At 49.3% G+C, this 17,397-nt stretch overlaps 3 protein-coding genes across 3 annotated transcripts; all 3 read left to right on the top strand.

The window, feature by feature from the left end:
- Positions 1-1,186: 1,186 nt before the first annotated feature.
- Positions 1,187-2,826, top strand: FTJAE_12513 (galactokinase; the record flags this gene model as incomplete). The annotated part of the gene is made up of 2 exons (XM_037345567.1): positions 1,187-1,821; positions 1,881-2,826. The coding sequence occupies 2 exons, from the start codon at positions 1,187-1,189 to the stop codon at positions 2,824-2,826; spliced, it is 1,581 nt and encodes a 526-aa protein (XP_037200449.1).
- A 3,372-nt stretch (positions 2,827-6,198) lies between these two features.
- On the top strand, positions 6,199-7,879 carry FTJAE_12512 (homeobox and c2h2 transcription; the record flags this gene model as incomplete). The annotated part of the gene is made up of 2 exons (XM_037345566.1): positions 6,199-6,376; positions 6,429-7,879. 2 exons carry the CDS (start codon positions 6,199-6,201, stop codon positions 7,877-7,879), a joined length of 1,629 nt encoding a protein of 542 aa, XP_037200448.1.
- Positions 7,880-13,297: 5,418 nt separating this feature from the next.
- Positions 13,298-15,131, top strand: FTJAE_12511 (uncharacterized protein; the record flags this gene model as incomplete). Its single annotated transcript, XM_037345565.1, has 2 exons — positions 13,298-13,436; positions 13,489-15,131. The coding sequence occupies 2 exons, from the start codon at positions 13,298-13,300 to the stop codon at positions 15,129-15,131; spliced, it is 1,782 nt and encodes a 593-aa protein (XP_037200447.1).
- Positions 15,132-17,397: the final 2,266 nt, after the last annotated feature.

Genomic DNA, 17,397 nt, shown 5'->3' with positions numbered 1-17,397 from the left:
TGTGAGGTCCCCTCTGGGCCTTGAAGACGATGTACAATCCCGATATTGCTTGAGTCGACGTCGTAGATATGAGCAATTGTATGAGGTGGCGCCTCGGGAACGGAGATCGTCATGTACAGCGTAAAGGGCTGTAGCTGTTGGGTTGGGTAGCTCATCTTGAGGCCTTCTCTCGCGTCACCTCTTGTGTAGGAACCGCCGATGACTTGCTAAAGTGAAGCTCCGGGGATGCTCAGGCGTGTTTACAGAGTGGACAAGCGAACTTATGATGGAAATGATAGAATCCTGCTGGGGTTCGCAAAGCACAGGCTCAGATCGTCTGGGCACTGGCTGTCGGCTGCCAGTGAATGCTTTGCAAATAAATGGCCAAACAACTGGTCATGATTATGGCCGTACGCGCCTGGCATCATTGTTTGCGTTCGTTTGTAGCGTAAATTTGTTGGATGGTGTGACCTGAAGGAATTGATTTGACTGATACCCTGCACTTTGGCTGCTTCGAGATACCATGATGTTGTGTCCTAATACTTCGGAGTTTTGTTCGTATCATGAGTTCGCGTGTCTCAAAACGACCCCGGGCATCGGCATGATGAGCTCTTAGTCTAAGCAACATCCATGAGATGAGCTATTATAACGGACCGACCGTTTAACAACCGCACCTATCTCTGCGCAAAGAGAAACGCCAACCCCACAGCAGAACCACTCCGTCTAGCAACTTAGCCGTTACGGTCCTCGCTAAAGCGCCGAGAACTTGACCACACGATCAATTGCACTACACGTTCTGGGGAAGCTCTCATGCTGTACGCCGATAGGTGGGGATATATTCGGGGGTTGTTGAGGGGTCGAAGCGAGAATGTCAAAGTGTTTAATGAGAATTTTCAGCTCAGACTGTCGTTGAACACAAGTTTTTGACTCATTTGAGGCTCACAAAGTCTTTAATATATAAGGTGGACGACCTTTGCGACAACTCCAATACCAAAACTACAGGAACGCAGTCGCGACAGTATAAATCTACGTCATATCATCAAGAGCTGGTCCACGATCCCCCGAGGGGCAATAGCGGGGCATTTAGCAACCTTGCAACGACAGCTTCTCACGCGATAAAGCTTGCGACGAATACAAAAACTCGTAACTGTCGCTTCTGAAGCAAGAAAGCCAATCGCAAAGATATACTGTATCATATACCCTCATCATGACCGGTACCGTGCCCGTTGCCAACGCCTTGAGCGACATCTATCCTGCTGCGGCGCTCGCTGAGCAGGGTCCACGATGGAATAACCTTCTCAGCAAGTTTGAGTCTACCTACGGACATGCGGCTTCTTTTGTCGCTCGCTCCCCTGGACGAGTTAACATTATTGGAGAGCACATCGACTACTCTCTCTACTCGGTGCTGCCCATGGCCATTACTGCTGACACCCTTCTCGCCGTTTCCGCTACACCCGCCGCCCAAGACGCCAAGTCCTTTCGCATCCGCATCGCCAACGTTGAGGATGACAAGTTTGAGGCCGCTGACTTTGAGGTCCCCTTTGATGGGGACGTTTCGATCGACGCGACCAAGCTAGAATGGACCAACTACTTCAAGAGTGGCCTAAGGGGTGTGCTGGACCTGTTGAGGAACAAGTATGGGAAGGATTTCAAACCATGCAGCATGAATTTGCTTATGGATGGCACTGTACCTGTTGGTGGAGGACTTAGCTCGAGTGCTGCTGTGGTCAGCACGAGTTCACTAGCTATCATGTTGGCCAATGGTGAGAAGACGGTGGACAAGACTGAGCTGACTGAGCTTGCCATCGTGAACGAGCGTGCGGTAGGAGTTAACTCGGGAGGGTATGTGACATTGACCTTGATCAACAACGATCGTAATCTCACTAACAATGTCCCAACAGTATGGATCAAGCAGCCTCTGTCTTCTCCGAGAAGGGTGCCGCTACCTTCGTTTCATTCAGTCCAAGCCTCAAGGCTAAGCCAGTTCACTTCCCTCCCACAAATCCCGAAATCACATTCGTTATCGTGCAGTCCTTTGTCACATCAAACAAGCAGGTCACAGGCCCCATCCACTACAACCTTCGTGTAGTAGAGTGTAGCATCGCTGCATCCTACCTCAACGCGGTTCTGAATCCACCCGGCACACAACTCCCCGAGGATGCGGGCCCCCTGGGCATCAGTCTCGGAGGTTTCCATGAAACTTTCTTTTACCACCAGAGCGGCTCAGATTACTCCGCTGCCAAGACCCTGACCAAGGAGGAGGAGCTAGAGAAGTTGATCGAGATCACTGAGAAGACCCTGACACAGGAGGAGGGATACACACGGGAGGAGGTAGCCAAGGTTCTAAACATCACGGTCGAGGATCTTGAGAAGCGTTTCATGTCCAAGCTCCCAGTACGTGCCGAGCGCTTCAAGCTTCGGCAGCGAGCTCTGCATGTGTTCAGGGAGGCACACCGAGTTCTCCGTTTCATGAAGCTGCTCGAGAACCCTGTCCACACGGGCGCCACCGACACAACCAAGTTCAACAAAGAACTTGGTTCGCTGCTGAACGAAACCCAAGTATCATGCCGAGATTTGTACGAGTGCAGCTGTCCCGAGCTTGACGAGATTTGTGCTATTTCCCTTCGGGAAGGATCTTACGGAGCCCGTGTGACCGGTGCTGGTTGGGGAGGTTGCAGTGTGCACATTGTGCCGGCGGATAAGGTCGAGGCTGTGACACAGGCCCTGGAGCGGGAGTATTTCTCCAAGAAGAACCTGACGGAGGACCAGAAGAAGGGGGCCGTTATGGTGAGCCGGCCGGCCACCGGAAGTGCCATCTACTATGTCAAGGACGGTGTGAAGCCTTAAGGTGTAATCTTGATACGGATAAATGTGTATACGCATATTAGGAGTAAATAGTGCATCGAGGAACAAAAAGCATAAAGTGAGCGGCAGCAAAGGTCCGGTTGATCATACGCATGGTCAAGGGTTTCAGAGAATTTTGCAGAATGTTGAGATTGAATGTCACTTGGGGGCCGTTTGGGCATATATCCCACCTGAGGCCCGATAGCTTGGTCAGTCCTTGTACGAGCAGATCAACGATGTGACGCGTCGTTCTGGCCTGGGTCCTGGCCTGGGTCCTTGAGCAATTATTATCCGTAGGTGGGAGTATTACCCTATTCGAGGAACTTGTGTGAGGCTCCGAATATGCTGGACAAGCCGACAAGGCAAGGCAAGGGAGAGAAGGAGTGCGATGTCACGCTTTGAATTGCCGGGCACGATCACACGCAAATGCCGAGATGACAACGAAACCTTAAGGGGATGAAGCATACTGCGCTTCCGGAATGCACGGCTTGCGGTGACAAGAGAGAGAGGCATTGTTGGACGGAAGAGGACAAGCTAAATTTCCGGTCAGGGGTGGTCTGTTTTTAGGCGTCTAGAAAGATGAAGAGTGACGGCGTGGTAGTGGCGAAGAGGTTTAGGGACAGTATTTAGAGTTTCCTCTAATTATTGAGACTTGGACGTTGCAGAATAGAATGACATGGATGGTTATACTCAAGAGAGCCTTGGGAAAATCAAGATCGACAGGGTCGCTTCGAGTCTATGGAACTGGATACGAGAGAGAACATCATTGATGCCAGCGTGATCCTTGCTTCTTGGTACCCGACTCCCCGGGTCGATGTTTTCCAGAGAGCAACGAGATTAATTAATGCAGGCCTGGGACTGTTGAAGCCCAGCACAGCGGTCACGGAAGCAGGCCGAAAGATGTTTGAGAATGAGCAAGGGTAGCGAGGATCTGGACAATCATATCTTCCGATGTGTCAGCGCTTCCAGTCATACAATCCCAGTCTACTAGCTTCTTTGATGGGGGTAATTAAGCCGAAAGAGTTGGATTCTGGGGGCAGAGAGCTGGATTAAATTGAGGCGGACGAATCAGAAACATGATCCTGGCTGTAGTAAGGGCAAACGTGGGAGGGCTGGAATTCCAGAGAAGAAGAACCTGGTTCCTGGACTTTTTGTTATTGTCTAATGAAGCCTCACGTCACTTTTTGGGGGCTTCATTTCAAGCTTTTAAGCTTTTGTGCGTGAGAAAAATGTAAGGGGAATGGCATATTTTATTGAGAAATGTGGTGTTTGTGGCGGTTTCTATTTGATCTCCTCGATGGATGGCTTATCTGAGGATTTGGAGTTGTCGTGATTAATGGCCCGACGTGATGCTGACTGGCTGAATGCCGAAACTATTATTGGTTACACAGCTTTAACCAGGGTGTCGATAATCGCCGTTCCTGGGCACCTTAAAAGAACTTTGTGAGACTACGAATTTCATTCTTACAGGTCAACATGGCTTCATTTCTTACTGTGCTGCAACACGATGTCTGAGATAAGATCTTAGGCCTCATAGCATTAGTTGCAAATTAATGTTCTTATTTTATTCTGCACAACTTGACTTGTCCCCTTCAACCACTAACACACAGCTCAGACCCAAGCGTTGGTCTATGCTTCCAACCAAGGCTGAGGCTACTGCAAGAATCTCACCATGTCTCCTCGTCTCCAGGCCAAGGGCGATCCCATCACGAGATACTTTCACCTAAGAGTGCAGTCGCCGTTGCATGTCCGGGGCGGCGCGGCGCGGATCCGGATCAGTTTCCACGGTTTCTCCATGTCGTTTTCGGTGGAGCATCAAGTGTCGAGTTGCAACGTCGAGACGTAAATTGGCCAGTCAAGATGATCATTTCGGCAACGTTTACGATTGAGAGCCTGGGCAGGCGAGCAAGTGGGATAATTAGATATCTTGTGGTGTTGAGGCTGGTAAAGGGAAGGGATGCTTGTCGTGATGGATGTGATTGATGTCTAGCAGCGGTGAATATTCTTAGACCGAGTCTGAGTCGATATCACTCTGAACCATACTAGCCAGGTATCATCAGCTCATGCCGCATGACGATCTCCTCGAGTCGAGTCGAGTCGGCGAGCTGTGCTGTAGGTAGGTAGGTAGATCATGTTCCAGACTGGCTAGGCAGTGGATGCCAACGTTCGTTAGCTGTCATTGCCGCCGTCGTCGTTCTCGTCATCTGTTAGGTAGTAATATGATGCCGCCGTTGAAACATCCCTGTGTCCCAGCGATGCATAAGGTTCTGATCATAGCAAGCGCACAGCCCATGCACACTCCACAGAGTTGCAACTCTGTGGTCTTTTGCCGGTAGGTATATTGGCTTGGTTCATCTATCCGAACAATCTTCCCTTGCCTCGTTCTGGATCTCCACGGTTATGAGTGCCGAGCGAGGCTAGTCCCTGAGTTTCAAGGGTCGTCCTTGATTGAAGCTATTCCGAGGATAGGTATTGTATTAGTCGTTTAGGATTGATCTACGGGTAGTTGCAGTACTCGGTCAATAATTTCCAGCGTCAGAGCAGAGCAGAGCATAGCATGCATGCACCCTAAACTCATGTCTTGTCAAGGCATGGCATGCTGGGCTAGCTACCTACCTACTTCTTGGGCTGGATTCTATTGGTTTGTCGTAATTCTCCAACATCAAGGACCAAGTCGGGTTTAGGGCCAGGCGGTGCCATCCATGCCATGCCTCTTGTTCATTCATTACTTGGGTTCCCCTCCTTCGATCGTCACTGCGAGCGGGTTTTTCCTCATCTTTACAAGTATTTCATGTCTTGCTCTCCTTCACCTCTAATCTCATCGTTGCCCTGCCCTGTCCTTTTTGGATACTCAAAGTGCTTCAGTATAATAATAACCACTTGTCGCCCCCCTTCAGTTTCAGACAGACAGACAGACAGACCATCTCCTCAGTCTTGGCTCCAACTGTCCCCGCTCATATCTTTCCTCTTACTCTTACCCCAGAGCAACTGTATCGCGTACGCATACCGCTATCTCACCCGCTATCAGTTGATCCCTGTTGTCCCCGGGAACGGCTTCTCATTCGCGAAGCAGCTTCAACAATCTGTCATTCTTTTTGGTTGCCTCATTCTCTTGTGGTCTCCAATTCCCACTATATACCCGCTGACTCCGATTCCTTCTCGTCCCTTTTTCATTTCTGCCCTTTCACTGCACTCTGTTGCTGTCGTTATCGGCTTCCATCTTCACTGTGGGAGCCCTGACCCAGCCAGCCCCAGACCAGCCCAGATCCACTAACTTTGGGGGTTTGAGTCGCTGGACTCCACTATCCATTCAATCGGTGCGAGTTCTTCTCTTCAGCCCTGATTTGACTTTGCTCTTCCATCATCACAATCATCATGGCTCCGGACTCGTGGTCCGACGCCGATAGCGTGTCGCAGGCTTCGCAGCATTCTCAAATGTCTAATCAGGATACTTCTCTTGATCGGCAGCTGATCCGCCATTTGATGCAACGCTATGGTCGTGATGGCATTGCTCAGTTGATAAACGAGGAGGCAAATTCATCTTCCATTTCCAGTGAGTAATTAAATCGACTTCCCACTGTCACCGCTAACATCGTGTCTTGCAGTCAACGATGGAGCATCTGTAGTTACTTCAAGTACCTTTTCTTCGGTAAAATCTGAAGAAACCCCAAGCATCTTCGATAAAGCTAGCATACGAACTTTTTCATCCGACAACTCATCGACTCGAGGCAGCATCATCTCCAACGTATCCGCCCGCACTGCCAAGCTCCTTGGTCGCAAACAGGCTGTTCGCCCTTCCATCACCCACGAGGAGGAAACGTCACCAGCATCCAATGAATCGTCAACACCAGCACCCAAGCAAAAGGGCTCTTTCACATGTGGCTTTTGCAGGGAAGAAGGCATTCAGAAAACTTGTACCCGTAAAAACGACTTGAAGAGGCACATTGAGGATTTCCACAACACCAACGCCCAATGGTTCTGTCGGCAAAAGGGTTGCGACATGGTTTTTGACTGGCAGACCGCATACAAAACCCATTTAAAACAAGCTCACGGTGGTTCGCGCATGGCTCTTGATGAAGCCAAGGTCAACCTATGTCCTCAAACTGTTTTTGCTTGTGGTTTTGAGAACTGCTCTCAAGTTTTTGAATCTCCCAACGATGACGAGGCCGATACGATTTTTAAGGAATTTGTGGCCCATGTAGTCAAGCATTTCGACGAAGGCTCCAACAGCGGAGAGTGGACTTATTCTGCAAGGATACGAAACCTCCTTCGACAATCTGGTCTGGTGCGTGCCTGGCAGGGCACTTCATGGGGTGAGGACGAACGAAGTCAGTTGCAATGGCACCCTCAATCCAGTGGCATTCTCAGGAAACGCCTTGAAACAAGACATCTCGGTGACCTGCAACTTCTTGTTCAGTATGCCATTGCTCTTGGTACGGAACCCTCGTCGATCAAGGAGTATCGCGAAGATTTCATCAACCCTCTCAAGGATCAATGCCGCCAGGTCATTATGGGACACAAGTCTCGGGCACCTCCCCTGCCACCCTCTGGCCCGTCTCCAAGTACGGACCAGCACCAATTCCGCATTTCTCGTGGAACCACAAACCCCAATATGGCATACATGGCTCAGCGCCGCGCCTATGCCCATAGACCCGGGCCTCTTCGTTCTGGCCGATCCGCTCCGGCTCCGCGCCACACTATGCCTGTTAGTTCGGCAAGTCCTGGAGCTATGCCGCACCATTTCCAGTACAACATGGCTTCAGCACCCATGTATGATCCCCGGCAACAGCAGCAATTTGCAATGATGCAGCAAGCTAGTGGAGGCATTATTGCTGAGGACTTGCGGAGTTTCCAGTCTATTGCTGGCAATGTTCCAGAGCAGGACATTGACATGCCGGATACTGACATGATGGACTCTACATTCATGTCAAGTCCAAGCTTCTCAGGTCCATATGGACCTCAAGGTATTACAACCGCTGCTGATGGAGCATGTATTACATCCACAGACCCTATGAACCCACACGTACAGTTTGGGTTTGACTCAACATACACATAACAAAGCAGACGTGTGAAGCCTACTTCATATTGATCTTGCAAACTATCCCTATTCTTCTTCTTTGTCTATATATCTGTCGGGGAAACAGCAGACAGGCGTGTCCCCTAGCACCAATTTTCTTGTGGTTATTTATGGATGGGAGTACTTTGGAAGTATTTCATGGTCATGTTTGCTATTGCTCAAAAGCCAGGATTGTGTTTGAGTGTGTTCAAGGTATGGGAGTTTGTTTGGTATGGTTGATAGGTTACACATCTAAGTGTATTGGATTTGATACCCCCTGCTTGAATGAATAGGATTATTTTCCAGGATACAGCTGTGTATGTGACTACTGCGAACCATAAGCTCTGTGCCATGTGTATCATCGTGATGCTTTGATACCGTTATAGTCAGGATCATACTTGTTCATCTAAGCATAGTATGCTAACGTCGGATCCGTGAGGTGCCCACTGCATGTTTCTCTCAGTCTAAGGTGGTGACATGTCCCTGTGGTGTTCGAGGTAGCCGGTCGGTCTCGGAGCTACGGATATCTGCTCCAAGCTTCTGAGTTTACGCAAGATGTCGATCACGATATTACACTTCTGACAAAACAACTCTGAAACAAGGGACAACCCAGATCAAGGGAGAAACAAAATACAATAGAGTTTACAAGGTACGGCGTATTCCGAGCTTCACGTACAGAGCATCCCTCTATCGACTTGTCAGTGGAAGTGATGGGTGAAGACGTGCGTTACATGGTGTTGACGCTAGAGTCACAACCGCAACTGCCGTGAGTGACTGTGTCGTCAGTGACATTCCTTGTAGATACGAGTGCATAGAATGTCTTGTTTTGGCCATACGATCTGCCAAGAAAGTTTGTCTTAAGGGCAAATGCAACTGTACAGAGTTCTCCCAGACAAACAGCGTTGTACAGGGTAGCAGCCGTTGGCATGGAATCATGGACTACGAGTCCTTTGTCTGAGGATATAGAGTTTACGCGGAAAGATTCTCTCCATCTGATAAATTGTGAAGATGAGTATCGAGATTCGGATCTTTGCTTGGATCTAGGTAGCGAACTCGCGGTTTGACATGTGTCTGAAATGAGGTGATATTGCATTCATCGCATGCAACATCTCGTCAACTAACAAAGTAAAACCTCCATGATTCCGAGAGAATCACCTAGCTCTATGCTAAAAATGTTTCATGGCGGCTTATTTCGTCCTGTTAATGATCAAGAAGCAGAGTCACCAAGTGATCAGTGCCGCTCCTTGGGATGAAAAATAGCGAGCGGCATATACAGAAAGGCTGAAGCACAGTCAAAAGCGCGGACGGAAACCAGCTTCACGGACGAGGCCTAAGCCCTCTGGACGACAAGGATCCCCGCGAGGTCGAGATAAGGACCTGGGGGGGCTTGGGGCTTGCGGGAGGCTCTCCCGATAAACCCAGAATAGATGATGCCGCGGCAGAGAAGGTTTATGGCTGCTTGTCAATTCTTGATTACAGTGCATGTCGAGATGTCACAGAATGTGTCTATATGAGTTTGTGGCTTGACGTCCGAGAACATGAGCGAGTTAGAGGCAGGCAAAAATAGATGTCAGCTTTTGGCGTTGTTTCCTTGAGCTCAATGGCAAGGGAAGAGGAGGCTTGAGAGGGTTATCCCTGACAGGGGTTCTCTGGACAATTGAATAGGCTGTATGTAAGTTGGAGGTCAAGTGAAACTCTTGGGGATGCTGGAGATAGGGGACCTGCATAACCTCCACGTGGAGTGCGGACCAAGAAGGGGAATGGCTGCGATGCCGTGATAAGAACCGGTGGACTTGGCTGCCCTGAAGACTCCAATTGATTGCTTGACAAGGAACGGATACGCTGGAGCGCAGCCAACGGACGGACAAACTTGTTCCCTCTGTAAGTTAAGGTTGTGTCTCCAGGTCTAGACAAAGATCTACAGGACGGGTGGACCACGTGGGAGAGCGTTACAGAAGGTTTCACGTCTTCACTCCACTTGAGTCTTGCTTGAGTTTGATGTTGAGCGTGAGCGTGACTGATCCATCATCATTCAGCATCATTGACGAAGGCTTCGTGAGGCTATGCTCCACGGATGAATCTTGCTCCCCAAGTCATAACGTTCCATCGTGGCGTGGTATTAGAGTGGTCTCGACTCTAGTGGTTGCGGGGATATGAGCTGAACGAGTCCTGTCTTCAGGTCCCAGGGTAAATGAGTTACATGATGACTTGGTTAGTACCTTAGTGATGCACCGCAGCAGCACGGGCAAATCGGAAGACTTGGGTTGATGGCAAGGGTTCCCGATAGAGGATAGGATGCCTCACAAACGACAGGAACAGAAGGAGAAGAGAGGGCCTGTCGCGGTCTGCAGCAGGCATGTCACCACAATATTGATTGATTGATGGATTGAATTGTTGTTGGTGGGCGATTCATCAATGCAATGCAGCACATCATCTCTCTGTTACCCCAGCCTTTTTGCCTTTAACTTGCAAGGGTATACCATCACGAGGCAACCGTGAGAGCAAGCAAAAAGCACAAGCAAGCATGGCTATGGCTCAGGATCTACAGTGCTGATCATGGTGCCCGAAACGCATCGGTTGCATGAGTGAGCTACCCAAAGAGTACTGTATCCGTCCCTCCATCAAGCAACGCATTGTAATTTCAACCCGCTGATGGATGCTCTGGCAAGTCAGCCACCACTCACCACTCGTGTCGCGTAAGGTCCAGAATTTTTCGAGAAGAAAAAGCAAACGCCACAGGGAAGCGGTCAGAACGTGAGATGAAACAAAGCAAATGCAAACAAAAAACCCTAATCAGCCAGATACGGCACAAACGTCTTCAGTGAAGTGACTTGTCGCATTGAAGTTTTTGGGGCCTCCTTTCTTTTTCTTTCAAGTTGTTGTTTTGCGGAAATGGCGTTGCTGTCGACTCTTGGGGGGGGTTCTTCAATCTACTGGGAACGAGGCTGCTGCAGCACCATCGTTGGTTGTACAGACAATCATCGTCATTATCATGAGATGGGGTTGAAAGTGAATGCAAGTTAATAAGTAGTCATCTTGCCAAGGACTCTCACCGTAGCTGGGCGAGCATTGGATGTCACCACTCACCTCACCTCACACCAGCATCCACACTGATCAAATGTTTTGACCTCTTTTTTTCTTCCTCTCACTGAGGATTACGGCTACCAAAATCCCATCTACAGGGGGGGACTCACCTCTCCAAAGTGGCTTAGACACTGACCAGGCTCGTGTCATGACCCCCCCATGCTCAGGCCAATACGATCCAAAGGCAACCCTCCAGACTCCGCACCGTAAAGTCTCGGCAGGCCATTCAGACGCCGTCTTTCACAGCAGAAGCCAGAGATTGGCCCATCGTCATTTCCCGCTGAAACAGGGTCGTCTGCTGGCCCGCGTTATTGCTGATGCGCTTGACTATTACGGGGTCTTGGCTCTGTCGTGGTCTTCTTCTTCTGAAGAAGTCGAGAAGTCGAGTGGAGAGGGTGACCGATACTCGGAAGCCACGTTTTATGTATGTGTGCTCGTTAGTTAGGGGATTGGTAGCGATAGAGTTGTTCTGACTAACGAGACTAAAAACTAAACTTTGTGCGTGATCAAGTTGCTCGAGTTGGGCTTGATTCAGTTACGTACAACTTCTGGTCATGGTCTGCTCAAGGTGTCAACGGTTTTGAACGGCACTTGGACTCTCTCTTGACGGACTCGAGAAACAAACGAACCCGAAGCGAGGAAGAGCAGGGTTCATCAGGTTGTCGATGTGATGAACTCACTGACCTCAAAGCACAGGACACAAGACAAGAAAAAGGAGCCCACCATGAGTGAAATCATCAACCCTCCATTAATTAATACTCCGTATATGTCTGCAGGTATGTATGTCTTCAATGTTGTATCGCGCTGAAAAGCAAATGTCATGTAATCTCTCTTGCATGCAGCTTCTTCTAGAAAGACGGCAGAACTGTTTCAGCAGGTCGTGTCATGCCCGTCTACGTAATGTAATACCAAGGCAACGTAATTTGCTGGCGCAGTCCCTTATTATTTTTGGGTACAGCACAGCACAGCCAGACCCAGACAGCACCGCATACACTTTAAAATTCGATGAGATGAGATGAGTTTATCGGTAGCTCCAGCCGAATTTTCATCATCCTTGGGTGTCGCAATTCAGTCGGACTCGACTTGGTAGCCCCGTCCGTTAGGTTGCTACCCAGCCTGACCATAACAGAAAAGGACAGACCTTACTATACTAGTCTAGGGCAATGGTCACTTTAGCACACCCAAAAAGAGCGAGGACCGAGTTAATCGGGCTATCGAGAATTTAGTAAGGCACGCCTGAATGGCATAAAAGCCACTGTTGGGAGTATAGTTGATGGCAGAGTGTACGATGTACAGTATGTCAAAGGAGATATCTGGGTCCTTGTTGATCCCATCTCATGTGAAACTCCCCAAAAAGTACATCATCGACAGGCACGTCACTCGATTCTCCGTCTGCTGCAAAAAACAGACTTTCTCTGAGCGAATCACGTTCCTGAAACGGCCTTGGTGATGAACAGGGGACTCCCTGGCTGACGGAGTCACTAGCCCTCAGACTAGCCAGGACATGGATAAGTCAAGCGTGGGTCGACAGTGAGCGATCACTCCGGCAAGCCCGTTATAATGTCTCACCCAAGTCCAGGGATTCGAAGAAAGCTTCTAGAAGGACTTTTCCTCTTCTGTCCTGTCCTGCCTCTGTCTCTGCCTCTGCCTCTGCCTCTCTCTAGTCTCTAGTCTCTCTCTGTCCCCTGCCTCACTATCTACTGCCTACACTTCATCTGCTCTACTCTCCCTCTTCTGACTGACATTGACTGACACTGACTGACTTGACCTTCTCTATTACCTGGCCTACCCATACTTTTTATGTCTGCCTCCCCCATCTTCAAACAAGGACCCTTGCGTGTCTCGTCGTGTCTCGTCTATTCTTCACTCTTACATTAATTGATCTGCTCTGCTCTTCTCTGCTTTAATCACATACATTCATACCCACAGAATCGCAACTATCGCATCCCATTCCACAGCGTTCTCAGTTTACGACTCAACGACTAAACTACCAAACACTAATCGTCGCGGGCTGTCGATTTCCCCTCGTTTCGCACTCACTCACACGACTCGAACCGTGTTTGCTGATCTACTATCGCCGGACGTTAACTCAACTCACCGACGCTCCTTGGTATCGCCAGGCCTTCACGACGCCTCGCAGACTCGACTGTCGACTCGACTTCGCCGACTCAAACTTGATGATAGTCACATCGTCGGCGACTGTTTTCTATTGCTGACATCGACCTCGACACTAGCCGTTGCTCTTTTGTTCGTGTCACTGTTGTTAAGTCACTCAAGCGCTGAGTGCGCGTTATCGCATCGTCGACCGAGCCTCAAGCACTCTTCAACCACAACATGAACATGTTTCCCTTTCCAGTTCAAGAGGACCAAGTGAGGCCTCTGTCCGAAGAGGACCAGCAGATCCTCTTGGGGCTTACCCGACGCTACGGCGTCTCAAGTCTCGTGTGCGCTTTAAGCGGTCTGGGTGCTGGATGTGAGTGATTTCCACCACACAAATCAATGTAAGCCCTGCTAACAATTAACAGCCCGAGCCTCTACCTTCTCAGCATCGACACTCCTCAGCAACACCAGCGCTCCCTCACTAGCATGGAGCAGTTCTGAGGCCTCTCATGCACGATCCGATGCGGCCTCGATTCGAACCCAATCAACATGGCAGGATAACGCAGGCGACGTTCCCTCGATTCACGACGGTGAGANNTCATGCGATGTCACCTCTCACCCGTCGCCCCGGCATGTCACACCAACCTCTAAGAAGTATCAGTGCCCCATGTGCTTCCTCGACAACAATCCCGTTGGTTTCGGCAGGAAAAGTGATTTCAAGAAGCATCTGTACAATTTCCATGGTGCTGATGTGACTTGGCTTTGCAAGACCAAAGGCTGCCATCTCTCTTTCGCTACTGAGCGAGCTTACAGCACTCACGCCAAAGAGACTCACCGCATGGACGCTCTCCCCAACAGCACTGCAAAGACAGAGTTGTGCCCTCAGGTTGTCTTTGGTTGTGGATTCGCCAGCTGCAAGGACCGTGTCTTTGAGGCTTCATCCAACGACCAGGCTTCTGCCAGCCGCGACAAGTACTTTGAGCACATCGCTAAGCACTTTGAGGATGGCTTTGATGTGAACAACTGGGAGTACAAGGTCCAAGTGCACAATCTCATGCGTCAATCCAAGGTCAAGTCTGTCTTCAAGACTTGCATCTGGCCCAAGGAGAAGAGAATGCAACTCACATGGCGCCCTCGCTCCTCCGGTGATCTCAAGCGTATGCTTGAGGCCCGTCATCTCGGTGAGGATATCTCAACACTTGTGCGTCTGGCTTTCATCCTGGGCACATCGCCTTTCACCAGCCCTACTACACCGCCACCAAGCGAGATTGACTTGCAGTTCTCTCTGCCCTTCCGATCTCAATGCTTGATGGACACTGTTGGCCATGCCGATGGTGCTCAATCCACGACGGCCGAGACCAGTGAGACCAACACACCCATGGTCACTGTGACGAAGCAGGCTCCTCAGACACCAGAGGCACCTTCATTCCCTGCCCGACGCATCAAGCAGGAGACTCGACCCACGACACCAATGGATGGTCTTCCTGAGCCTATGGTTCACGATGATCTCACTGCTGGTCCTCATCCTGGAACACCGTTCCCCATTCCTAACGAGCATGTCTGGCCAGTGGATGCACCCAAGTTTGCTCCTGACCAGATGAACACCTTTGCTGATGCTTCCATGACCTACATTCTACCTGGTCAAGAGCTTCCTCAGCAACAATGGGACATGACTGGCATGCAACAGCACTTCACTCAACAAGACACTGTCATGACCAATGTTTACATGCCTCCTCAACAACCTGTAGCTCCTCGTCCTGCTACACCCATTCCTTCAAAGCGGCCTGGATCTTGGGGCAAGCGACTAAGCCTTGAGAACCTGCGTCCCAAGAAGAAGACAAGCGTGTATGGAAGCCCTGCTTCTGAGCACGAGGCTGTCCCTCCTGTGCCAGCCATGTATGCCGACATGATTCCCACGTCTATGCCAGCAGGCTACGAACTGCCAATGCGAATGGGCCACCCCCAACAAGGGTACACATCCAACCCTGGCTTCATGCCCCAGGCCCAGCAGCAACAGTTTGGCTCACCCACGACATTTTACTTGGATGACGGGGACATGAGACTATAAGGCGTTTTTAAAATCTCGGAACGGAAAAGCATTCTTTGAGCATCATGATTTCATTTATTCTCTTTCTCAAACTCTGCATTACCATATATCTGTACTAATAATCACCCCCGAAGAGGAGGACGAGGAACATAACGACAGGATACCCATCCTCCACTATCTGACGAACTTTCTCTTGTTACACATTTCCTTTTTCTCTGTCATGGATATACCAGGACAACCACATACCTATTTCCTTTTATCGTCTTTTCTTGAGTGTCATTGTTAGTCATTTGTTTGCTTTGAGATACCACGGTGTTGAAGAAGGATGGAATGAGATGAGACGGGAAACCAAAGTCATGGAACGCTGCATAGGGCACAGAATTGTTTAACTGCAGCATGTGTTTGTTTTCTCTCTGTTCAATATTGCATCTTTCGGGCGGTTTTATGCGTGGATTACTATACCGGGATAGGCAGATACCCTTGTGTGAGGCCAGCAAGCAATTGAGGATATTTGCTCTGGCGGGATACATATGAATAGATAGGGAGGGAAGCATGTCAGCGAGATATATGAATTAATAGAATCTTGAAGAATATCTGTGTGCCGTTCGCCTGAGTAAAGTCTCTGTATTGCCTGATCGCACAACTAAACAACAACTTGCTATCTTGGGTAAACGGCAATGCTTATACATCTGAAACTTATGTATTGTGCCGATTCGATGTTGTAGTCATGCCTTGTTGATACTAGCTACTGTGAAGGGCATGCGCGTCCTGGCATAACTGAAGCAAGAATTACGATCGATGGCTGCTCAGTTCGATGTGACATTCTTAGCAGAACAGGGATGTATACGGAGTACACCAAGATGTGATGGGAACAAAGCACCACTGGATCCCGCTTCCCACAACGGAGCACCCTCAACTTGAGGAGTAGGTCTTGGTCGTATCTCGGTCCAAGATACGTATAGCGACATGTCCTGCGCGAAGAAACGGATTAAAGGCCCATTACAATCCGAACCTTGACGAACTGGAGCTTGATGATAGCCGTATATGTTATCCACTCGCATGTGGTGATCACTCACCCGGGGCTACTACATTACGGAGACCAAAAAGACTAAGGATCTCCTTCCTAAGAGCTGAAAGCTTTCTGTAAATTTAGTATATATTTAGTACGGCTTTAGGTGAAGTATGTCCAGTATGCTAGCTTGCTGTCAGCAGTCTCATCACCCCATGAGTCTCACGAAGTCCTCGTCAAGATGCTAACGATGCGCAGTCGAGGGAGAATACATTGGCAGAGGGGTCAATTGAGACCGAAATCATATACGACATTCTTGATAACAAAGTTTACTTGAGAAACGGTGATGTACTGGCCGAGTGACAGTTGCAAGGGTCAAGGTATGTTAGCGAGGCGGGAGTATTGCTGAAACAATTGGGCAATTAACACTAAAGTCACAGATCACTGACAAGGGAAAAAAGTTGCAGAGGTTTTCGTCACTCCAAAGTCTTTCTTTTCAGGAGAGGCTACAAGGTGGCAGCATTACGGTTTGTTTGTGAGTCATAGCAGCCACGAGGCGTGGCTCAACAGAGGGATAGCGTTTGTGACCGTGAGCTTTGGCGACGGATCTCAGACTGCTTCAATGGGAAAATAAAGATGTGGTAAGAAATGCAGTGCAATTTGCCGCGGAATGTGTCTCTTTTGTTTGTGCTGTTTGGGCTGGCTGATTGGCATCGCAACCCTTGACGTCCAACGGGTGGTGGTGAAAGCGAGATAAGTAGCCTCTAGCGACACTAGAGGTTGTAATAAGAACAAAAGAAGTATATAGATTGATGAAAAGGTCTGAGAGGATACAGAATTCAGGTAGAACGAAAGGGAGGCCATGGTGGATGGTATTGGCAGTCCGCCTAGAAGCATCCAAAGTGTGAAGAGCCAAACTTGAGTGACAGTAGGTTGAAGACTTGAACAAAATGCGTAAACAGAGTCACAAGTCAAATGGGATCATTTTGAGGAATTGGTGAGCGAGTTACACAGTCGTCGTCGTTGAAGGATGCTGTGGATAGGAACTCCAAGGCAAGAGATCATCCATGCAATGTCGATCACGAAGCAGAGATAGACACGACGGTTCACAGTTTGGTAGAGACATGACAAATGGGATAATAGCCTAATGGTCAATGTGGTATGGCACAGAGGCGTGCTGGATTTCTTCCTGGGACTGGGCTCACGTGGACGCAATGCCTATATATACTGATTTTAATCGGAGCATTTCACCAACAAAGCTCAAGCAAAGCAGCTTGG

Source organism: Fusarium tjaetaba (genome assembly GCF_013396195.1).
Source record: "Fusarium tjaetaba strain NRRL 66243 chromosome Unknown NRRL66243_c0000341, whole genome shotgun sequence".
In the NCBI taxonomy this organism is placed as follows: Eukaryota; Fungi; Ascomycota; class Sordariomycetes; order Hypocreales; family Nectriaceae; genus Fusarium; species Fusarium tjaetaba.
This window is presented reverse-complemented; position numbering and strand designations above follow the sequence as displayed.